This window comes from Haliotis rufescens, unplaced genomic scaffold (assembly GCF_023055435.1).
Source record: "Haliotis rufescens isolate VD_foot unplaced genomic scaffold, xgHalRufe1.0.p SCAF_9, whole genome shotgun sequence".
NCBI classification, from domain to species: domain Eukaryota; kingdom Metazoa; phylum Mollusca; class Gastropoda; order Lepetellida; family Haliotidae; genus Haliotis; species Haliotis rufescens.
The window spans coordinates 46,351,061-46,377,152 of record NW_025964383.1 but is presented as its reverse complement, the minus strand read 5'-3'; the positions used below and the strand labels follow the sequence as shown (position 1 = coordinate 46,377,152).

The window sequence follows — 26,092 nt, the reverse complement described above, 5'->3', positions numbered from 1 at the left end:
TACCTCAGTCACAAGTAAGGGATTCACACAAAGTATCTACATGTATGTTCTTATCGAAAGTATTCACCCTGGGCAAGAGTAAGCAACTTCTGTGAAGATTGTTTCCTCTAGATTGAGACAAGCATTTTTAGTAATTAATATTTTTTGTCCCATGACATCTATGTTTCTTCTAAATTGAGACGATCTTTTTTAATTATATATCTATTTTGACATTTGTGTGGGGAGTCGACGACATCCAACATTATTTTGGTTTGAAACTCATATTAAGTGTGATGAATCCAATGGTTCAATATTGGTTGACATTTATCCTCTAATATGGGTTTCAATAGCATTACATTTCACTATTTATCTTGAAACAACCGAAAGGAAGCTTATTGGTAATGAAATGGCATGGGTTGAAAGGATAGATAGGTTTCCTGCGTGCCATCATACCATGCAATGGAACATTAGGTTTACTGAATGGTTGACTGAAATAGGTCATTATGCATTTTAGTGAAATCATATATCAACAATAAAATGGTTTAAGTCAGGGAATCACTCCATCATGTTGATTCTCTTTCGTTCTTCATTACGGAAATAGGAGGTGGAACATGAAAATATACTCTGCAAAAATAGAAATGCAAAAGTGATTTTAGATGTATATTTTATATATAATAAATAATCCACAGGTGGTAATTGATTGTTAAAAATTTGGCCCACATTTTATGATTAACCCAGGTTCCATATGACACACATGGAATAGTAGATGAAAGTCATCGGATCTCAAAATCTTGTATGGCCACCATTAGAGTCCAAAACTGACAGGAATCGTCGTCCCATTAAAGGAATCAGATCCCGAATTGTGGTCTAGTGTGGTGCACTCTGCCTGGAGTACTTGTGCCAACTGTCGAAGGTTCTGTGGTTGTTGCTGACTTGTTCTTATAAATGTTCGATTGAAGACCTGGAGGGCTATGCCAGGAACTGGATGTTGTGATTCCTCCAAAAGGCTGTTGTCAGTCGTGTCGTGTGAAGTCGGGCGTTGTCTTGTTTGAAAGTGATGTTCGCTTGTTGTATAGTGGGAATGACGTGTGACCGAAGAAGCTCATCCGTGTAACGTTGTGCCAAATAAGACACACTTTATGGATAACAACTTTTATATTTTACTATGAAGGCGACGGTTCGGTATAGATCCTTATGCCCACATCACCAAACAAAATCACCACAATCAAATCTGGCTACAGCTGAAGATGATTCTCCAGTTGGCCGATGACGTTGTTGCGTTGGGCTCCCGTCAGATGCATGTTTTCACAGTTCACTTGCTGCACGATTGTGATGGCATGCAAATAAAAACCCAACCTTTTTATAGCCCAGCAAGAGATGTTTCCCGTGCATCATGGTGGTGTGTTTCGGCGCCAGGCTCTCACATGGTTGTCTTTTTGTGATTTCTTTTCGCCAAATGGAGGCAGTGCCTCATTCTTTCCATACAAATCAATCCGAATCAATCCAAATATGACTATTTCATTTTAGTATTAATTTTGTATGAATGACGGCAACACATATTTACGATTTCACTACATTTTTTTTTTTGCAGAGTATATAAGAACTACATCAAACCAAAGACCATAACATAGATTTCTTTGTCTCTGATCAAACCAATACTCATCACCATTTTCATGAAGTGAAACGCTGTAGGTACAATTCTGTAGTTAAATGAACATATTTTGTATCCTTATTTGGATAAACTAATACTAATACACTAATACGCTTCAACAGAATTGTGGGAGACCGACCATTTGATACAGCTACAGCTTGAAAACAAACATTATATTTTATTTAAACCTAAGAGCCTGATTTTTGTAAATGGAAAATACCTGGTAGTAATGTTATTTTGTAGCAGGCAATTTCATTTTCTGTCAAAAGTGTGAAGCATAGTTAATTTTATTAAGAATTTCCGGGTACATATTATTTTTTTCGTTAAAATCGACCACGCAGAATATCAAATGGTCTGTACCTTACATGTCAAAAACGCCATTACTGTAAGCAGATCCCGAATAATTATCAATCATCGCCTCAATCATGTGAACAAGTCCCACTGGATACTCCTGGTGTTGGTGCACATGTCCCGGATGAGTTCCCACCTCTCTGCAGCTGCTTCTCGGGAAGATGTCGGACTGTTATTCAGGTTGATGAGACAGGTATGGCAAGCGTCAGTAAAAGGCCTCCTTGTCTTCTAAAGACTGATGAATGCATGAATGCGAAGATATCATACTGGACAAGCTTTTCCCAACCATTGTAATGTACTATAAAAATATAATTTCGTCTCGTGTTGTGTTTGCTGCTATGGTTAACACTACCTGAAAACTCGTGATATTTGACAGGGCATCACTGAAGCCACCGATACCGGGGTGTTAACAACAGGTAAACGGCAGTTGACGACAGTCGTTGCTCATGGTCCGGGTATCACTGGTTACAGGTGTGTTGATAATAGAGACAGAGACATGACTTTTGAACTTCTTCTCTGTATCCTTGAGGGCTTTTCCCATGTAGTCGTCATGTGTACATTCCGGGTGAAGAATGTGTACCTAGTATCTGATGACTCTCCTTAGTGCCGACTAACTTCGTAATCAAGTAGCTAGATCCCGTGTCATGACCCGATATCGCGGGCTAAAGACCTCTCATGATTATTGAAGTTCGCCATGATGTTGCTCTGACATATATAACTCAGGCACTCGTCTTATTCCGGAATCAACGGAATCTGCACATTGAGTGTCCATGAAACATGTCATCCATGTAAAGGATAACAATATTAATAATATATAGTCTCAATTATTTTACGTAATGGCACCGGTACGAACATATATAAGGTAACTGACGTGTTTTAACAGCAAGACATGACACATACATAAGGTTATCACGAACTCAACGGGACCACTAACTTTAGTTCGTTACAGCCGCATTTCTTTATAAGCACATATACAGCAGATATGCTGCAAATTGCCGGGACCGAATAAATAAGTTCGTTATATCAGTCAGTTGGTATTAGGCGTGTATATAACCGTAGTGTACTGTACTTACAAAAGCGTTTAAAGGATGATAATATTGTCCAATGGTTTTGCTTTACAATCTTTTGGACACATATCTCTGCCGAGGCAGCGGAAACAAAATATATCAGGAAACAGTTTGAATATCTGAAACCAAGTTTATTTTCTACCTACAGACTCATTTTGCATTGTTTGTTTCCAACTTCCCATTGCTACTATTTTATCGCCCCGTTCGGAAACTTTCTTTCGTTATATCACCATATAGTCCTTATGCAAGGCCAAAACAGACAGACACGCGACCTCAGTACAGAGCTTTAACGGATTCCTGCCATGTAGCAGAACAGGGAGAAGTTGTCCATGTGATACTGGTAACACATGCTCCAAACGCTATCAATTGAGTCGGGATGTATTAAGAGCCTGATTTGATGCTATGCAATGCGTGTCGATGTAGTTCCGTGACTTTGACCAGAGACAGCAGCTGTAGCAAATCTAATACCGATGTTAATGCCATAGCGACCGATTTGGATAACCATTGTCTGAACGAACGTCAAACGCTAATTACCCTGTAGCCATGACGCGTATATGCCTTGAATCACTTAACTGCCATTTCTATAATCCCTGTTGTTAATACACATTGCAGTGTACAATGACCGTCAGCCAACGAGCAGTGCAGCCATGTCAGATTAATTAGAGGTGTTTATATTTATGACTTAATCCGTCTAAGGTGACCCTGGATAGAAGCCCTGGTCTCACCCTCAGCTTAGCTAGGGTTAGTCTAGGTGCTCCGAGGCACCAAACCCACCACAACTATCTCTATGTGCTGATCTAGCACATAGTGCTTCTTGAATATCCAAAGATCCACCTGTATAAAGCAAATTATATCTACCGCAAAAAATCCCCGCCATGTCACTTCCTATCGAGAACCATACATCGACCCATTACATACAGGCATATGTAAGTTTGTCAGTATCAACGTCCTGTGTCTGCAACACACATGCAGCCAACGCGTTGCTATTAGCAACAGTTTTAAGGAATAGCATCTGTAAAGCAGCATATACCCATTTAGACATACAGGTCCATCTGGCTTGGGGCAGACATAAGTTAAACCATTTTCGAAATCACATTTCGATCATGATCAAACAGCAGGTTGGGGAAGGAGGGATGTTTTTTCGCTGCTACTTTGCACTATCCGCCAAAATGATGCTATGATCACGTGGAAATCGGGCTATGTGGCAAACTGGTACTTATCGCAACGTAAGACCTCACAGAGACAGCGACCTGGAACTGTTTGCACATAACATCCCCTGGTGTTTGGTACATCTAAGGTGATAAAGTTCTTGCTTCACAGCCTTACGACAATCATCTTTGCCAATATACAGTTTATGCAGAACAATGTGACTTATGGTGAACGTGAGTGATACCTAAACAAACATCGAACAACTGCCGACAGGGAAAAAGACAGATGTAAGCATTATATCGCCCAGTGAAAGCAATCACTGGCATAAGGTGACTAAATTGACAATAAGCACTTAAAAAGCTATCGAGAGATGATTCATAAAAGTTTTACGACCCTTCAGAATCACTGCATACAACAAAGTCTATCACATCAAGAACTACACTGTACATCCGTAAAGATCCGGGTAGAAAAGGTCTTCAGCAGCTCATGCTTGCTGTTAAAGGTGACTATGCTTGTCGTAGGCGGCGATAAGCATGATTGGGTGGTCAGGCTCACTGACATGGTTGATGCCTGTCATAATAATATCCCAATTGCCTGGATCGATGTCCATGATGTGAATCACTGTATTGTCTGGTCCAGGCTCGATTATTTACAGACCGCCGTCATATAGATGAAATATAGTGCTGCGTTAAACAACAAACAAACAAACAAACGTCAAGAACTGAAATGATATTGTCGAAATACGCCAAATCGTTTTAAAGTTTTCCCTTGTTCCAAGATTGTACAAAACGTCTAAACATATCTTTCGGCTCCATACGTGTAAATGTGCTGACTGTTCTGTTGTGAGAACAAGCCTGTGATTGGTCAGTCGGATTAACTCTAACCCGTTAGGTCACTTCTGACTGAGTGTGTGTCCTACTGCCGGTGTTACCGTGGGCGTGTTGCTATTGGCTCCCTGTCTTCTGGGTACAGGCGGGTGTGCTCGGACAACTATCACCCCTTTCTTATATCACCAAGTTATTGTTACGAAATATATCATCATCAACTTATATCGGTAAGTTAATATGAATATTCTTAAAGTAAATTCCATGGGCATAATGAACTAACTGACCGCCGCATACAAGATATTTTATATATTTCACATATATAGAGGGTATTTCATGTATATCAATATATTCATATTTCAATCGTTGCTACGCCACTCGTGAAAATATCTCCTTTCTCCCGTAACCAAATGAGAGAAACATGCTGTTTCACGAGACACATGGAACATCCTATTTATTAATAAATTTTGTGTAGTTGTCTACAGGAAAATATTTTTTCATTACAAATGTAAAACCTTGAAACGTTAATTCTCCCTTCCGTTCTCACAGGGATGTTTCACCTCCCCTTTTAATTGCGACTTAAAAAGTAGTTATGCGTTTGCTAAAATTCTTTAAAATATAATCAATAACAAAAATGATTTGATGTAACCATGAAACAAGTCTAGCGAGCCAGGCTAACACAATAGGTCAATCCCTCTGAGAACCAGTGATTAGCGTGTTCACATCACAGGATCGACACACATGGTTAGCCCGGCTGTAAGACAAGGGTAAATTGGGCAAGGTGACAACCTACCTGAATGTAATTCTTTAATAATGACACAATCGTCCATAGTTACAGCCGATAAACCTCAACCCTGGGCGTTGTGATAGATGCAGGAATTCGTAATCTTCAGTTATGCGACTTAAGTTGTAAGGCCTGAATTGTATTTTTGAGGTGGTCGGTGGTAGGAACAGGTATTGAAAAATTGGCGATGCATACGTCATGAAAGAGGTTTATAATCGAATTATTAACCTATACCTACCCAGTAGAGCGCCAAGAAGGCTACTATTAACTGATCTACCCGGTTCTCAAGCGCTAACATTCTGAACATGCAATTGGGATTGACGTAGCCACTGAGCATACTATTAATTCAAACACTGCCGTAGTTGAATAGGAAATTTAATCATTTCGTAGAGACGATGGTACACGTAACTTTGTTTCTGTGGTCCAATAGACTATAATTTTTTAATTTGAAGTTTACACGATATACGGCTTTTCCAGAGGTCGGTCACATGGCCGCGAAATTGGCGTTCATAAGTGTATGAACGACACAATTTGACGTTCATACGTTTTACACGAGACCGTGTTCTTGAAATGACGTAAACACTGACGAACTACTTCCACATTCCTGGGGAAACCCCTGGGAATTCCCTAGCACGAAAACGCACATAAGCGTTTTTTCTGATCATTTGGACTTTTATTCTTGGTCTCAGCGTTTCAGTACACATTCAGAAATGTCAGAGCGCGTGACTGCATGATTGTTCCTCGCTGCGGCCTATCCTAATGACCAAACGATGAAATGCACATCTAAACTATCGTAGTGTCGACTCGATCCGTGCCTAGGCTGACATTGACCGTCTCCAGCGATCTATGAATTTACCTTAGTGTCTGTTTGACGCATCTTTATTCACCTTTCAATGATCGGCCAGTTGATCAATGATGACGTACACATGTAACCGCCACACGTTCATTAACAACTCCGGAAATTCTCTCCCGTCACGTTTATCGTGTCTTACTTACTTACTTACTTACTTACTTTGGAGATTTAACGTGCGCTTTCCGACTGATGCGTATTTCGCACACGGGCCCGGCCAGGCCATTTAATGTTTCCGAAAGGGGCGAAAGTGGTCTGTGCAACCCAAGAGGGGGGTTTTAGGGGTTGCTTATATAGCATTTGGGAATTTTGAGATTTGGAATAGATGCCGATGGGATTGGGGAGGAGAACTAAGGGAGCTGGGTATGGTGGATGTTTGTTTGTTTATGTGATTTTGATTTGGTAGGTTATTGTGTTTTTAGATGCGTTTTATTAGTTCCGTTTTGATTCAGAATACGCCTAAGGCCTTGAAGTTTTCTAGTTTATTTTGTGGGTTTAGTATTGCTTCTAGACTTAGAGCCTTGTTTAGATTGAGGGTGGTTTGTAATGCGGTTCGATGTGTTAGGTAGTGTGTGCAGTGGATGAGTGCGTGTTCTGGGGTTTCTGGTTGTTTGCAGTGTGGGCAGTTACCTGTAGTGTGTTTTTTAAATTTTTTTAGGTGGTTATTTAGATTGGTGTGTCCTGTTTGGAGTTTAATGATTACTCTGTCGATTTTTTTGGATGGATGGAGAATTTTTGGTTTGGTTAGTGGTATGCTGAGCACTTTTTTTATTTGGCTATTTGAGTTTAGATATAGGTTATACCCTTTTTTGTGATTTTTTGCTTGTTTACACTTTTAATTTCTGATTTTAAAATGGGTAAGTTTAAGCTTATTCCTGGGATTTTGAGGGATAGTTTTGTTGCTTTGTCGGCGTTTTCATTACCGTATATTCCTACGTGGGCGGGTATCCACAAGAAGGTTATTTGTTTGCCTGCCTTAGTTAGGTCGTTGGAGCTTTTAAGTATTTGATTTATTAATTTAGGTCGGTTTTTGGTATTTTTGTTTTGGAGGGCTTGCAGTCCACTTAGGGAGTCGGTAAGTATTAGGATTTTTTTGTGTTTTTTGGATTCTTGATTATGGAGGGCTGAGGCCATGCCCATTAGTTCTGCCGTGAATATTGATTGGTTGTTTGGGAGTCGGAAGGATTGTGTGGTTTTAGTTGGTTGTGTGGTATGGACTCCGAAACCTGTGTGTTTGGAGGTCGGATCTGAGGATCCGTCCGTGTAAATGTGACACCAATTTGGCCAATTTTCGTGTATGTATGCTAGTGTGGTAGTTTTAGCTATGTTTGGGTCGGTTTGTTTATTTATTTGGCTAGCTAGTGTTGTGTCTATTTTGGGTATTTTAAGTTTAGGGGTGAAGATATTTGATTGTTTGCAGTTTTGTTTAAGATTTTTAATTTGGTGTTCATTTAGGTAGTTTGTTATTCTTTGGGATGTTGGGGTAAGTAAGGGGTGTTTACGAGCTAGAGCTTGGTTTTTGGGGCTGATGTTTTGGTTTATTAAGTTTTCGATGAGAGGGTTTGATTGGGACGCGGCCCAGAAATTTAAGCTTAGCTGTTCCCTGCGCAGACTTAGTGGCATTTCTCCTGTTAAGGCCTGAAGTGAGGTGTAGGAGGTGCCATGTTGGGTGCGTGTAATTAGTTTGAGAGCCTGATATTGTATTGAGTCAAGTTTTTTAGATAGAGAGTTGTTTAGGGTGTTGTATATGGCGCAGCCGTAGTCTAGTTTTGATCTAATTAGTGATGTAGAGAGAGAGGAGGGTATCTTTGGATGCTCCCCAGTTAGAGCCAGTTAGGCATCTTAGGGTGTTTAGGTCTTTACTGCATTTAGTTGTTAGGTTTTGGATGTGAGCATCCCAGGTGAGATGTTCATCGAAAATAAGTCCTAAGAATTTGGTTTGTTTTTGAAATTTGATTGTGTGATTGTTTAGCTGGAGGATTGGGGAGGCGGGTTTCATGTTTTTATGTTTGAATACTATTCCTGTTGTTTTTTCTGAGTTAAGGGAGAAGCCCCATTTGTCAGCCCATTGTTGTATTTTATTAAGAGATTTTTGGAGTAAATTTTGGACCATGTTCATGCTTTTAGTGCGGATCCAGATGGCTCCATCATCCGCGAATTTTGATGTGTTTACTTTAGGGGATAGGCCCTCGAATAGATCGTTTATCATTATATTGAAGAGGGTGGGGATGAGGATACTGCCCTGTGGAGTACCATTTTCTAGGGGACATTGGTCCGATTGAGTTTGGTCTATACCCACGGTTATTTTACGATTGTTTAGGAAGTCCTGGATGTAGTTTATCGTGTCGGCCATTTTGACGTCTTGTACTTGATGTAAATGTATTACGACGCGCTGTCATTGTGACTGACTTACTGAGGTAGTTCTTTACAGACCTTTCTCATCTAATGAGGATATGATCTGAACACATGTGCTGCTTAAGATGTTTCTGGAGAACAAGTTGTGCATCCATACGCCCATGTCACTCTCTTTTTGAGGAACTATTTTACTCCGCGATATAGCTGGTTGTTGTATGGCTGTCAGTGTAAACATGAAGTCACACGTACTAAATAAAATTGTGTTTAGATCTTGGCCTACATCCTTTGAGGTAAGAAATTGTGAATAAAGTCAATTATAAGAATTGACTTTCACTTTGTGTGAGTTCATTGGAGTATGAACCTTCATAGAGTGAGGGCCAAACAGTGTATGAACGTCGTCGCAAGCTCCGACGTTCATACAGTTTGGCCCTCACTCTATGAAGGTTCATACTCCAATGAACTCACACAAAGTGAAGGTCAATTCTTAAATAACATACAGGCTATGTGTATATTGCCATGTTTAAATGTCTTGCTTCACTTATCATTGTGTAACACCGTTGTTTTTCTTATCCTCCATAACATATACTATATCAGGTGATGCAACAATAAATTACACTTTTCTTGTGCCACTGAAATATCAATGAAATATCAATTTGGAAAAACTTAGGTCTTAATATTAAGAAGATTCTGAAAAAAATAACAAGAGGCAAAAGGCAAAGTTAAACTTATTAATCATATTCAACATCATTCACATATGTAAAATCTTATATCTTTTTCTTGAAAACATGTCCATTCCTCTGGATTCCAAAGATCTACAGAAATCCGCGCAAAGAGAAATATTGCTGGGTACATTTGATGTTTCATCTTTGTATATCTTTGTACAACACTCTCCCACATGACAAATACCACGAGAGAACAAGGAACGGAAAACAAACTAAGATTAGTGACCATAGATACAGTTACATATCTATATTCAGAGGCTCAGGACAATTTGTCTAAAGGGAAAGCGAAAACAGCATGTGAAAATAATGGACTTTCTCATTGATAACATCTGTATATAATTTGGGGTAAGACATCTTCGCAAGAAGCAGGCATCACCAGAGGCACCAGTCGTCCTCCCATCTTGCGGATCCATTTCTTTAAGTACATGACTCAGCATTTCTGCTCGGAATGGAAAAGTGAAAGCAAGGGAATCTCGCCGAGAGGTTATCGTAAGCTGCAAGTTTATCGATGATCTGATATTGTTCAAAAACAGCGCGAAATAGCCTGCTTTCTTCAACTGACTTAACCACATGAACAAACAATAGAGAAGCCCAGTGAAACCGCTTCGTCTATTTCATATCTATTTCTATGCTTGGAGGTTAAGAGTAACACAACACTCTGCACAGGACTGTATGACAAGAGACATGACAAGAGACGTTCCCTTTATGTCGAGCAAGATTTCCACAGGCCCGGGCCTTGGTGGCTAAATTTCACAATTTTGAGACACAATCGATCTTGCTTTTTTTACGAAGATTTCAAAGAGTGTCATACGACTTTTGCCTTAACGTTGTTTGATAAGGTGTACACAATTCAAGTCCTTATTTAAGCTTTCAAACATTTTTTATGGTGGATGTGTGAAGGAAATTCCCAAATTTGAGACGTCAGTGACAAAACTGTTTTTAGGTGTACAATTGACTTGCCTTTGCCTGTGTTTATAACGGGTGCCATCGTTTCTAGAACACCTTGTATCATCTCTATTCAATAGAGATTCGAATAGTCAGAATCGTCCAATGGACTCTGCATTTAGCAGATATTCTTATGGAAATGGAAATGGGTTTGTCGCTAATATATACTGAGTCAAATTAGAAACTTCATATTTTTAAAAGTAATCCCATATATGATATACAACGGACAAATGTATCAGAGAAGGTAATTTTTAGTCATAATTCAATTCTTTATTTCAGTATAAAGGCCATAGGCCCACGTACAAATACTCATTGAAAAATACAGTATGAGGCAGATGACAGAGGGTATTAAGTGACAGTATTTCGGATTGCAAGTGCTTCCAGTATATACTTAACACAATTAGTTACAATACTAGTGCGGTTACAAGATAATAGAGTATTATATTTAAATAAGGTAGGATTGGAAGAGTAATAAATAGGTAAATACTTATTTCTTAAATATCTGTAACATGGGCAGACAAGCATAAAATGAAACTCATCTTCAATTTCCTGTAAATTACAATATCTGCACTGCCTATTACAGTACTCTATACCGCATCTTCTACCTAAATTTACCATCAATGGCAACTCGCCAATTCTTAACAAACAAAACATACGTCTATAATGACGGCTTGTGATTTCACAGAGATACTTTTCAACTGTTAGCAATGACTTATATTCCTTATACATTGATAATTTACGTATTTCACAAACTTTACAATACCAGTCCTGTTGGTTACAGTCTTTTAACCTTTGAATAAATGCATTAATAAAGAGGTTCTCATTACCAACTTCCTGCGAAATCCACACGTGGCCAAATCCATAACTGAATAATAGTCTTTTGACACAAGTTACCCATGTAGTGCGATTAACTTCATCTAAAGATTTCAGCATTAAATAACATTGCTTAGGGTATCTATAACTGGGTAAAGATAACAATTTCAACCAATATTTAATACATCTCTTGTGATAATCAATAAATAAGCCATATCTACCACATTCGCCAAGGGCAGCAACATTTGTAACATGACTTCCAATTCCAATAGTAAATTTACAGAATTTAATCTGAAATTTTTCAATAGCTGCAATTTTTGAATAGCCCCATATTTCTGAAGTGTATAATAATACAGGCTTAATTTGAATGTCAAATATTTTAAAAAGTATATGTACGGGTATGTTCTTCAAACAATGCTGTAATTTCTTAACGACGAACAGAGCCTTATTTGCCTTCTGAACAAGAGAGTTGATACCAGTCGTCCAACACAGCCGATTTGAAAATAACAAACCTAGATAATTATAATAGGTAGATACTTTAACATTAACATCTCCAAACCTCCATTTCTCAGTACTCCTAAGTTTTCCACCATTTCTGAAAACTAAAATTTCAGTCTTACTATGGTTAACTTCTAAACCCCATTTAGTACAGAAAGATTTAAGGATATTAAGTTTTCGTTGGAGACCAACTACAGTATCATCAATTATGCACAAATCATCGGCATATAGTAACAACAAAATGTCTAGAGATTCTTGACTCACAAATATTCCCCTCTCGCCGGAGGAGTGCAACATTGATTCTAATTCAACAATAAGCAAAGAGAACAATATAGGGCTAAGGGTGCAGCCTTGGCGTACACCACTTAGCGTTTCAAAGTAGCAAGTTGCTGTGCTATTTGATAACTTTACAGCCGATTTCACTTTTAAATACATATCTTTAATGACATAAAATAACTTTCCATGTATACCCTTATTTAACATGACATACCACAACAATTTTCTATTTACACAATCAAAGGCTTTTCTAAAATCAACAAATAAACAGTAAAATCTGCCATTAGCTTTAGATAAGTATTTCTGTATTAGACTTTGCAACACAAATATATTATCAACGGTGCTGTATCCTGCCCTAAAACCTGCCTGAGACTCTGGTATCTTATCGTAAATGTCACAAAACATAGTAAGCCGTTTATTAAGAATAAAAGTAAATATTTTACCCAATACATCACTAAGTGTAATACCCCTATAATTGTTAACATCAAATTTGCTGCCTTTCTTATGAAGGGGAGTAAGTAAACCTCGAGCCCAATCCTCAGGAAAATTACCACTATGCAAAATAGCGTTATATAATATAACTAGATAAGGAAGAAGATCACCCTTGCAACACTTTATCATTTCTGGTAGAACTCCATCAGGACCAGCCGCCTTACCATCTTTCAAATGATTAATAGCATGTAAAATTTCTGGTTCAGTGATTTCACAATTCAAAATATCATTTAATTCTTCATCATTACAGACAAAACAGTTAGATTCCTCGTGTTCATAAACAAAACTCTCAGCGGAAGCAAGATTATCATGATCAACATCATAATCAGTTATATTCAAAATATTTTTAAAGTAGGAGACCCATTCTGATGGAGCTATAAACTGAGTTGCATTACTGTTTTTTGATACAAGTCCCTTCACTTGGTTCCAGAAGATCTTAGGACTACAAGTATGAGACATTAAATCCTCAAGTAATCGCTCTTCAAAAATCAATTTCTTTTGTCTACACATATTTCGATACGCATTTCTTAACTGTCTAAACTGTTGTAAATAGTTCAGATCACCAGTTATTCTAAACATATTAAGAATACGATATTTCTCATGTTTCAAATCTTTACATTCGCTATCATGCCATCTTGCTCCTGAAAATGTACATATGTTTGAGCTTGTAATTACCTTCATATCACTGACAGAAGCACAAGTAATGATCAATGATGTCAATTTTGTTACTGCACAATTAACACCGCTAGAAATTTCACCCATGAAATCATCAAAGCTATATGATGATAGCGAGTCCCGAAGTAACTCAGAAAACGCTTCAGCCTTACCAGCACACCATCGGTATCTACAAATAGATTCTGCATTATCAGCATTCATGTTACTGATAACATTCTCTGAATCTGTAACAGCAAACTTAAACACAATGGGAAAATGATCTGACTCACATCTTGTGGCTACACCGAAATCATAATTAGTACTAAATAATTCAGATGAACATAAGCAATAATCAACCATGCTGGCACCCCCACCAGCAAAGCATGTAAAATCCCCGCGGGGATCTGATTTTGTTCTCCCATTCATCATGTGTATATCAAGAGAACAGCATAAATCTACTAAATCACAACCATAGGAGTTTACACGATCATCTGTCCACTTTCTAGATATGCTAAAACTGTCAGTTTTATAATTCAAATCTTCCAGTGAAGGAATGTATTTGTTGCCATCCTGTAAAATATAATCCTTTAAGTTGCCTGTTCTAGCATTCATATCACCCATAATCACAAAAACAAAGTCTTCAATATCAGCATCTGTGATGCACGAGAGCAAACAGTTTTCTAAGTAGTCAATCCCTTTCTGCAGTCTTGGATCGCTCCGGACGGATGAATATACAGGGTGAATATACACACACCCATATAAAATATCGTATGTGTAACCAAAAAGTTTCTTATCCAAAAGCACGAAAATACAATCAGTAAAGTCAGACCAGATCTTCTTGATGTATTGACTTGCAAAATGGCTAACGCAAACGGCAACACCGCCTCTGTTATTGAAGTCCCGTTGGTTAATATAAACAGTATGGTTTGTAAATATAGAAGAAATGTCATCTTTATTTACATTGTTCCATATTTCAACAAATCCAATGACATCAAACTTCAGACAATACTGTATAAAATCAGAGTCAGCTAGTTTCTGTTTCAAACCATGAACATTCCATGTTACTATTTCAAACCAAGTACGCGCATCAATCTCTGGCGGCAACTGGTGGACCGGGCCATCTTCCTAGCTTAGGGCGGGCGAGCTGATGACATCATCAGACGCACTCACTGCACGTGAAAGTCCTGGCTTGTGACCTGATTTGACAGTTGTGACACAGTCTAAACCCAGGTCATAGGAATAAATATTATCCTCAGTATACAGCTTATCATACCGCAAAAATGCCTTCAAACCTGATTCACGCGCCTGAAACATCTTCGGGAGAAGTTTCTTTCTCTTCTGTCGCACCAATGGGGAGAAGTCCTCAGTAATAAACATACCAGTGTCCTTCAAAACTTTAGATGCCCGCAGAATAGCGTGTTTGTCCTTGTCGTCTGCTAGCTTAACAATAATAGCCTTCCCCTTCATAATGCGATGTGCCCTTTGAATGTTCACATCATCTAATAACTGCAGATCGTTCCTGAGGACATCTTTTACAATCAGTTCACAATCAGTCCATGACTCTGTTTCATTACCTCTCGGTACACCGTGAAATATCAGATTGTTACGCCTGCTCATATTCTCAAGGTAATCAAGTTTGTCATCCATTGCTTTCATCTGATCTTTCAAACGAAAATTTTCCTCTTCTAGGGCTTGACATCGGTTATTAGTCTCAGAAATCTGCTCTAAAACCACCTTCAGTGTACTCTCAACAGTCTGAAGTTTCAGATTCATATCATCATTAGAACGCTGAATTTTGTCTATCTTACATGACACTTCTCTCAGTTCATCCAACACAGTTTGTAAAGTTTTTTCACTTGCCTTTGAGGATAATGTAAGTTGCTTCTCTCCACCTTTACCTCCAGCAGTAGATCTAGTTTGTACGCCATCATTAGAATCCGGACCTGGGTTGGGTTCGACACCTCCCATCAGTAACAGCATGAGAATGAGGTTCAGCACAACCAAGCGGGTATGTATACCAACCAGCGCGTATAAACGAGGGATGCGTCCACGTCTGGCCTTATTTGCTTTTCTCGTCAATATCTTGATGATCACTGTAGCAAATCCTCCTACAGCCACCCGATATTGTTCCAGACACATTCCCATCGTTGTATTTCAGTAGTTTATATATCACTGACCTCAAATTCTCTTTGAAATACACTTTCACTTCAGACACATGAGTGAGTCGACTACCCAGTCCGCCATCTTGCCTGAAAACTCTTAGTCATAAACGTCCAAAGAAGGATTTTTTTATTAACGGTGGTAACCATAATTTGTTCCAAGCACCTATACCGGTATTCGGTAAAAACATCAACAGTTTAAGTCATAAGTCCCAAGCACGAGAATCTGATGGCACACAAGTTCAGTACCAGAAATGTTATTTACTTGATTGTTTGTAGTGGATGCAATGAAAAGTATATCGGAAAGAGAGAACTTAAATTAAAAAAAAAAGAATGCACACAATGAATAAAGCAGCCACACAACCGCACGATTCCACTCAGTGAACATTAAGATACATGTGGAAACGGCAACGTTTTAGTTTTCCCGCTATAAAAGCGGAGTGTTGATCACAAACCTACATTGTTTCAACAAGAGCAACATTTCATTCATAAATACGCGCCTGAGTTAAATGTAAAGGCGTAAGTTATTTGTCCATTGTCACCTTGGTATTGTGACGTCATAGTTCTCCTAAATGTTATGACGTTACGTAACTATATTGGTAAGAGTTGAAAGCGCTAGCCAATTAAAACTGTATTCAATCTTACGCCACTTACTTAATTATTACTATGTTGTGCCTGAGAGTTAGAACTATACTGTGCTGTGCTCTCTCTCTCTCTCTGTGTCTCTCTGTGTCTCTCTCTTCCCTGTCTGTCTGTCTGTCTGTCTCTCTCTCTCTATATATATAGAAAATCTCACCCGAGTGTCTTTTGATATCAAATATATCGACACGAGTTGTAAAGTGGGAAAACTCCGAGGCTTGCCGAGGATTTTTTCCACTTTTATCACTGATTTTATTGATCATCCAACATCATTCTTCCAACTTTTTGAGTTTGTAGACAGTAAGAAGCAGTGTCTTAAGTGTAAAATGTACTGCCAACAGCTTCAGTAGCACGCCATTAGTGATGTCATTTGATTGTGACGTCATGGTAACCAATGAAGTCACAATGGTCTGCAAAGCATTGTGATGCAATTTCATTGCAGCGATATCTACAGTGTAGATATCGCTTGATCTCACCCAAGCGATATCTCCTGCGGGAGCCAATTTTGGATGATAAATATATATATAGAGAGAGAGAGAGAGAGAGAGACAGACAGACAGACAGACAGACAGACAGACAGACGGAGAGAGAGAGAGAGAGAGAGAGAGAGAGAGAGAGAGAGAGAGAGAGAGAGATCAAACGTAATAAGATAACAAAAGGTAGAAAGATAAAAAATAACAAACTAACAAGGGAAGCCAATAGATGATTGGTGCTGATTGGTTCAATAGACAATGGAAACCAACATTTTACAGTAATTAGCGCTGACAGTATGGAAGCCAATACTTCATAGATAAGTAATAGGTAATGGACACTGGCTGGGGTAATTAGCAGTGATAGGCGAAAGAATGGACATAGCAATGGGCAAATGGAATGTTAAAAGCGGCGTTAAACCAAACTCACTCACTCACTCACTCACCCTATTTTGTGATATAGTATATATCTGTCTTGTCAATTCCCCAATATATCGCCCAGCTATGAATCCCTTCTGATCTTCGTTAATACACACATATATATATATATAAAACAGTGCTACCTTATAGAAAACCGATAATTATGATGATGCCAAATGTGGTATTGCTTTTGGTTGCAGTTTTTTATCTTTTACTTATAGCTAATTAGTCGTCGTTTATCTGAGGCATAATTCACCCGTTCCGTGTGCAAAATTAATAGATCTTAGTAAATATTTACCAATATCATTCCAGAAGAAGTTACAGAATTTCAAAGTTAATCCATCCGGTCCTGCACTATTCAAATGTATCAGACATTTCACTGCTTTGAGGACATTGATATATTAAGATAGTTTCCAAATTCTAAACCAAAAAATACTTCGATGTTTTTTCGCCATGTTCCATCCATCTTGTTCATGACTTTTATTATTCCATCTAATTCCCTATAGCGAATATCAGTGTCAATAACAATTTTAATTTGAATTTATTGGCATAAGTATTATCCAAATCCGCAGTTTGTTTATTTAGTTAAGTTGTATGTCTTTTCTGACACAATGAAAATTGTACAGTTTCACCTCTCATCATTACGATCATCTCCCACAGAAGTTGATCGTTTATTGAGAAGTTGCCTTTATTGATCTCTATTGATCTATCATTTTCTTGATAATTAATTCTGATAACTCAACATATTCATTTGCCTTTCAGAAGTAAATTATCAAAATCCTGAAAGCCTTTCCCACGCTATTAACCAAGCTTGTCCAATAAACTATGTCTTTTTTTTGTAAAACCTGAGTAAACAGTTTAACTTCAAGCGTTTTCAGGAGTGTCCCCATACGTCCTCCATGCCTTATGTTTAACATCATATTCACAACCTTCACACTACACTCCCTCTAAGATATTCCTGACTGAAAACTGACAGCTGGTCAATTCAGTGAGTCCTGAAATCTGGGTTAACAAATATGCATGACCCACAGAAAAGTTCAATGGTAATGGTCAGTGCACAGTAAAGTCTATTTCCGTACCATGCCTGACGGATTACCTCATTTTATCACTGGTGTGGTTGCTGCACACTGACGAGAAAACGATGTCAATATAATCCAATGACATTACCGAACCATTGAAATAAGTGCTTGTCTTTGTCAATTTGCACGTTGATCTTAAACTTCCTTTTATCTAGGGTCGTTCAGATAGACTCTCCTTGAATAATTGAGTCTGGGCCGATTTGATATGGCACTTCGCTTGGTTGACACTCATTTCTGTACCGTCCAGCTGTATAGAACCATCAACCAAATCAACACTGACATAGATATTATGTCCCACATCCTTGGCTCGTTAAGAAAACTGTGGACTGCTTTGTTTTCTTCATGAGTCTTGACATGCTTCACAAGAGGATCATCAGACACATAAATGTGTGCAAACGTGCACAAAACAATCCTATCATGAAGAGCCCCAGCGGAAGTCAAACCACGCCCTCTCATTATGATAGGTAAATATAGGTGATTTAGGGAAGAGCGAGGATGTTGGGATCTATTGTCTGACGTGATTCTTCGTGTCAGGGTGTCAATACCCTGCATTTCTTGTTTCGTCCAATCAGCATCACCACAAGAATACAAAAGGACGGGTACAGCATAAGTATTTGTGGCTTTAACTTTATTGCGAGCGTTCAGCTCTGAACTCCAGATTTTCTTAAGTCTATAATTGTATTGAATTTGCCCGAAGCTTTTCCTTGTTTTGGGCATTCCGGAGTTTTTTTGTATTATGATCATGATTATTATGAAAGAATTAAATTTAAAAAAAAATGCAACAAGGAGGGTTTGGGTGATCCTGGCACAGTCAGGCTTGTTACTCATCATCAGCTCAGGGCCCTTCCCCCTCTACACGCATCCTAGACAGCGAATGGGACTTCTCCCAGGAAGCGCTGCCTAGTCAAACACACCCAGAACTTTTCGGAGAATGTGAAGGCTCCCCCAACACTGCAGCCTTCTGCATTACCCAGATTGTCAGAAGGGCTGTATTCCTAGAAGCAAACCCGGGTATTCTCCCAATATCAGTCAACAGATTGGGAGGTACCAAACCTAAGGCACCGAGAACAATAGGGAGTCGGACAACTTGGTACTTGGGATGCAAACGGTACATTTCGAAAGCGAGGTCCGCATATTTGCCATGTTTTGTCTCAATCTTATCAATCACATTTGTGTCAAAAGGTACAGAAAATTCAAAGATAAAAATGATTTCATTGGATTTATCAAAAAGGAAAAGATCAGGTTTGTTGGCCTGGATACGTCTGAGGCTGTAAATGGGCCTATTCCAAATAGTTTTGTATTTATCATTTTCCATGACGCCCTCTACATATTACGGGTCGTACCATGGATGCACCTCTCTGTCAAAACCACAAGCATGGCGAAGACGGTAATAAAATGATCGAGCCGCTCTATCATGTCGCTTAAGATACTGTGTTTGTGCCAAAGCGGGGCATCCACGGACAATGTATTATTATTGTTATTATTATTATTAAGGCCAGAGCTGAGACGTGGTTAAATCGATAGGAATTCAAAAGGTGGTGAGGTAGAGAAGAAGATAAACCGAGTTCTTTTCACAAGCTACAGTTACTCTTCTTTTATAACACCAGTCCATATGTGCGTATCATGTGTTAGTAAAGTACACAACTGATATTCAAGAAACGAATGCATGTATCATGGATAATAATTAACTATACACAGTACATAAACCCAATAACATATGTGTGTCAGAGTTAATTTTTGACTTGAATATACTGAGCTCCGTGAATGATACCCCTCTCAGCACCCTCAGCCTGGGTCAGAGGCATGTGTCCGACATGCCCCAGCGACTGCACTGTCATTACATTGTGAATGTAAACAGAGATTAAGCATGATTCATGCAACAACTGACATCTGCCTCACGCTCATTCCATCCTTCCTAGGTAAACTCAAAGTCTTTTGTCCTTCAATAACGGCATATTCCTATCAAGTTTACGAGGGTTGGGCAGCCGGACAAAAACCCAAACATATAAAACATGAAGAAAATATTCAAACTAAAACTCGATATAACACTTTAACGAAATACTCGAAATACAAATATGACGAAATACTTAATATAAAACACTGAGGAAATGCTTAAGATAAACCTTGATATAGCTGAACAACGAAATAGTCGATATACAATTTGAAATATAATGATAAACTCGATATACTTTAATGAGATCTTCAATATGACACAATAACAAAATACTGGACAACCAACCATCACATTCTCGCGAATGGCTCCTAAATAAGGTAGATAAGACATCCTTAATTTGATTCAACCAACAGTGTATTGGTGTCTCATTTAATTGGATCGAAAACAAGATCATGCCATATACACTGAAAATGATTCAACAATATTTACTCACGTTGCTATATAAGTGAAATAACCTTGAGTGCTACATTAACCTCCTATTTCCTGTTCCTTTGTTTGCAGCAAATGAACCAGCATGTCCGCATCTTTCGCAGAAAATGTCGACAATCTGTTTAATACCTTGGAAAGCGATGAGGATGATGACAGGTGAGTGTCACACTGACGGGCGTCGACAACGAGAATCTCCACACCTGGAAAAAGATAAATAACACTGACCATATACTTCCATATATAATAGTCGGTTTTATAGTGTATTCTTCAATAATATTCTGGTAGAAACGATGTGTTTATTGAAATAGTCTATTGAAATGGTGAAACAGAAATAAATGGTCCAATAGTAACTCTGCCACCTTATTGTGTATGTAAATACCCTTTCATGCCTCTCAGTCTGTGTCCCTGCATTACATTAAATCACTGATTGCTGGAGACCATCTGCCGAAACGTACAGTGTTCTTGTACACGCTATCCTAGACATTATCAAAGCGTCAATGTCACATGTAGTTATTGCCTAAAGGTGAACTGAGACGAGGGAATAATGAAAATAGAGTACTGTCGTGCTTCAATTCCTTCAGGTTTACACAATTATATCAACGTTAAATTGACACAATATTTACAATATCATCTTAAACGATACACAAATGGTATGTTTTGTAGATTCTCCCTTCGATTACTCTGTCTGAAATCGATTTTAAGAAAGATTCTGATGCTAATTGATAGAACTAATTGATGCTAATTGATCTATAAACCTCTGGACTAATCAATGTATGATTGTGAAATATCGGTACATGTATGGTGATGTAATCATGTTTCCTACAGGACAGAATGCGTCTCCAAAGTGGACCACTTCACGTTTTATCAGTACACGATAATTCCAGCCGTAAGTTTTATAGAGATTTTTTCTACTTTTCTATTAGCTAACTCAGCCTCACAACTACCTTCGTTCTTCAAAGCATTATTGGCCATATATTAGCTAACTCTGTGTACCTACATAACGTGTCCTGCCTGCAGGGGTATTTACATGTACATATCTGTACATGCCTACCTGGAAGAATCTCTCCACCTGCCTGTCTCAGCATGTCATGTAAACATTGTTGTTGATGTCAGTACACATTGTTGTGTAGGTCAGTATAAACCTTTTGATGAGGTCAGTACACATTGGTTTTGAGGTCAGTACACACTGTTGTTGAGGTCAGTACACATTGTTGTTGAAGTCAGTACACACTGTTGTGGAGGTCAGTCCACACTATGTTGAGGTCAGTACACATTGTTGTGTAGGTCAGTATACACTGTTGTAGAGGTCAGTACACACTGTTGTAGAGGTCAGTACACACTGTTGTTGAGGTCAGTACACACTGTTGTAGAAGTCAGTACACACTGTTGTTGAGGTCAGTACACACTGTTGTTGATGTCAGTACACACTGTTGTTGAGGTCAGTACACACTGTTGTTGAGGTCAATATACAATGTTGTGGTGGTCAGTACATACTGTTTTTGAGGTCAGTACACACTGTTGTAGAAGTCAGTACACACTGTTGTTGAGGTCAGTACACACTGTTGTTGAGGTCAGTACACACTGTTGTTGAGGTCAGTACACACTGTTGTTGAGGTCAGTACACACTGTTGTTGAGGTCAGTATACACTGTTGTTGATGTCAGTATACACTGTTGTTGATGTCAGTATACACTGTTGTTGAGGTCAGTACATACTGTTGTTGAGGTCAGTACACACTGTTGTAGAAGTCAGTACACACTGTTGTTGATGTCAGTACACACTGTTGTTGAGGTCAGTACACAATGTTGTTGAGGTCAGTACACAATGTTGTAGAAGTCAGTACACACTGTTGTAGAGGTCAGTACACACTGTTGTTGAGGTCAGTACACACTGTTGTTGAGGTCAGTACACACTGTTGTTGATGTCAGTACACACTGTTGTAGAGGTCAGTACACAATGTTGTAGAAGTCAGTACACACTGTTGTGGTGGTCAGTACATACTGTTGTTGATGTCAGTATACACTGTTGTAGAGGTCAGTACACAATGTTGTAGAGGTCAGTGCACACTGTTGTTGAGGTCAGTACACACTGTTGTTGATGTCAGTACACATTGTTGTTGAGGTCAGTACACACTGTTGTTGAGGTCAGTATACACTGTTGTTGAGGTCAGTACACACTGTTGTTGAGGTCAGTACACACTGTTGTTGAGGTCAGTATACACTGTTGTTGAGGTCAGTACACACTGTTGTTGAGGTCAGTACATATTGTTGACCTCTCCTGCCTCAGGTACTGATCAGCCTGGCCTTCTCCATGCTGAAGACGAGAAGACGGAAGTTTGTGGACTTTCTCTGTGGCCGACCAGCCCTGGTTCAGTGAGTTGTAACCGATATAGTTAATCAGAAACTTTCACTACCTGTTACGTTTGTTCTATTATATTCGCTTCAGTTATCAAGTTGAGAACACTTATTTCAAATCCTTGTCTATCCTGGAATTTATTCTGATAAAATATATTCTTATCCCAGCCCCATGGACGCATTGACGACATCTGCCAGCATTCCCTACATTGCTGCATTTGGAGCAACCACGTTCCTTACGTATGAAGTTATCTTTGAACAAAGGGTTGCCTTCAGATATGATGGACCACTAGCCTTGAAAAGTACGTAAACCATTTGTGTGTGTGTGTGTGTGTGTGTGTGTGTGTGTGTGTGTGTGTGTGTGTTGGTATGTGTTGGTGTGTGTATGGCAGTATATGTGTGTGTGTCAGTGTGTGTGCCAGTGTGTGTGCGTGTGCATGAGTGTGGGTGGGTGTATTTGTCTGTATGCGTCTGTGTGGGTTTGAGTACGCGTGAATGTATTTGTGTGTGTGTGTGTGTGACTGAGTGTGTGTGTGTGTATGTGTGAGTGCGTGCGTGTGTGTATTAGTTGCGGTCTATCCCTTTGGTGTGCCACAAGCCTCAGATAGTAGGATCGAATGCCGGTTCGCCTTTTTAAATGTTTAAGTTTGTGAGTGCCATGCCCATGCTCGTGGAGTTCACATCTAAAACCGTCATCACCTTCCTCTGATAAATTGTCATTTGAAAAAGGAGGTCTTGGCTTGAGTCATTTTGTAGCGCAAGTTAGGTTATCTGCAAACACCAAGTGTGTTATGCATAGTAATCAAGCAGTCAACGTCACACAGCAGTATTACATACACAAAGTGAGGTTCTGGAAACCAAAATTGTTTGGACTGCCAAATTCCCTAAGACCAGTTCCTTTAACAGTGACGCAAAGTGTCTATATTCAGATCTATTTGTATCCTAGTCAGTTCATACTGCATCGATAACCGTTTCTATTTAATCCCTTGCATTCTGATTCCAGCACTGATCGTAATAGTATCTATGATATGGTACGGCTTTGTCTACTTTCCTGTCTTCGCATCATTGGCCGTAAAGTCAATCTTCAGCTACGGTCTTGGGGCTTTATACGTGTGGGTCATCACAGGCATACAGTTCTACAAAGTATTTGAGTGCGACGTCAGATGGGTGAGGTTTTTCGTTTTTAATGGTCCAAGAGTTAGGCTTCAAGATAGGCTGGTAAATGAATTTTCGAATAATTGTTTAAATTAATGATTCATGCGTTTGTTAAAGTAATGATTCATGCATTGCTTTGCTTTTCTGTTTGTCACAAAATCCTTCAATCCTTTCGCATGCAAAGCAGAAGGTTATCATCCTGGACCTCTTCAGCACAGATCCCCAACATCTCTCACTCACCTTCTTTACATGGATGATCTTGAACTTCTTTCCAATGGAGAATCCTTACTAAAGAAAGATTCTTCTTTTCGATCCTTTTCTTATGATGTCGGCAAGCCTTTTGGGCTCGACCAATGCATCATTCTTCATCTGAAACGTGGCAACATAGAAGAGAGAGGATCGGTCATCGGGGAGGAGTTATTGACCATCTCGTGGAAGGTCAGGCGTAAACGTACTTGGGGAAGCAGATTAGGGACAAACTCCAGAATGCCCATATGAAGGAAAACACTTTGGGCAGAGTACAAATGGACAGAGTTGAACGATGACAATAAAGTTAAAGCCACAAATACTTATGCTGAACCCGTCCTTTCGTATTCTTTTGGTGCTGTAGATTGGACGAAAAAAATAAATTCAGGGTACTGGCACCCTCACATAAAGAATCATGTCAGACAATAGATCTCACTACACCCGTTTTTCCCTCGGTCGCTTATATTTACCAATTATACTGGGATTATAAGAGGCTCATCATCAGTTCAGGGCCCTTTGCTCAGGCAGCCCAGACAGTGAATGGGACTTCTTTCAGGAAGCGCTGGCTTGTCAAACCCACCCAGATCTTTTCAGAGAATGTGACGACTCCCCAACACTGCAGCCTTCTGCATTATCAAGATTGTCAGAAGGGCTGCATTCCTCTACATATTCTGGGTCGCACCATAGATGGACCACAAGCATGGCGAAAACGGTAATATAATGATCGAGCCACACTGTCATGTCACTTGAGATATTGTGTTTGTGCCAAAGCGGGTCATCCACTGACAATGTGTTGGACACTCTCATTAAATTCATTGGATAATCTACATTTCATATTTACATTTTGATGCAAAAGCATACATGACGGTTTCGAGTGGGAAGTGACTGGTCCTGAGCAGCAAACAGAAAGCCTTCTGTTTCACTTTTCAGGCCAGACGACTTCATCCAAGCGAATGACTCTTCTCATCAAAGTGCACATAAACACGATGCAGTGGTCGTTCAGATAGCCTCTACTTGCAAAAACTGTGTCTGTGCCGATTTGATATGGCACTTTGCTTGGCTGACACTTATTTCTGTACCGTCCAGCAGTACAGAACCATCAACAAAATCACCACCGACATTGAGATTATGTCCCACATCCAATGCCTTGTTTTCATCATGAGTCTTGACATGCTTCGCAAGAGGATCATCAGACCAATAAATGTGTGCAAAACAATTCTATCACGAAGAGCCCCAACGTTAATCAAACCACGTCCTCCCATAATGATTGGTAAATATAATCGATTGAGGGATGAGCGAGGGTGGTGGGATCTTTTGTCTGACATGATTCTTCGTGTGAGGGTGTCAACACCGTGAATGTCTTGTTTCGTCCAATCAACAACACCAAACGAATATGAAATTACGGGTACACCATAAGTATTTGTGGCTTTGACTTTGTTGCGAGCGTTCAATTCGGAACACCAGATTTTCTTAAGTCTACATTTGTACTCTGCCCGAAGTTTTTCCTTCATATGGGCATTCTGGAGTTTGTCCCTAATCTGCATCCGTAAGTACGTGTAGACCTGACCTTCCACGAGTTGGTAAATAACCCCTCCTCCAAGTAAACTGACTGATCCCCCCTCTTCTACCTTGCCACGTTTCAGATAAAGAATGTTGCATTTGTCGAGTCCAGAGGACATGCCGATATCATTAGAAAAGGACTCGACAGAGAGAATCTGTTTTTTGAGTGTAGATTCTCCATTGGTAATAAGTTCAAGGTCATCCATGTAAAGGAGGTG

General features: G+C 39.2%; 1 protein-coding gene across 1 annotated transcript in view; it reads left to right on the top strand.

Annotated features, from left to right (window-relative positions):
* Window positions 1-5,124: 5,124 nt before the first annotated feature.
* The window catches only part of LOC124149993 (receptor for retinol uptake stra6-like), a 33,668-nt gene continuing 12,700 nt past the window's right edge, over window positions 5,125-26,092 (top strand). Inside the window, exons 1-6 of the mRNA XM_048390476.1 lie at window positions 5,125-5,251; window positions 20,633-20,716; window positions 21,386-21,446; window positions 22,846-22,931; window positions 23,082-23,215; window positions 23,917-24,080. Coding sequence (XP_048246433.1) covers window positions 20,646-20,716; window positions 21,386-21,446; window positions 22,846-22,931; window positions 23,082-23,215; window positions 23,917-24,080 — 516 coding nt within the window. The 5' untranslated portion in view covers window positions 5,125-5,251; window positions 20,633-20,645. The remainder of the gene's footprint in view (window positions 5,252-20,632; window positions 20,717-21,385; window positions 21,447-22,845; window positions 22,932-23,081; window positions 23,216-23,916; window positions 24,081-26,092) is intronic.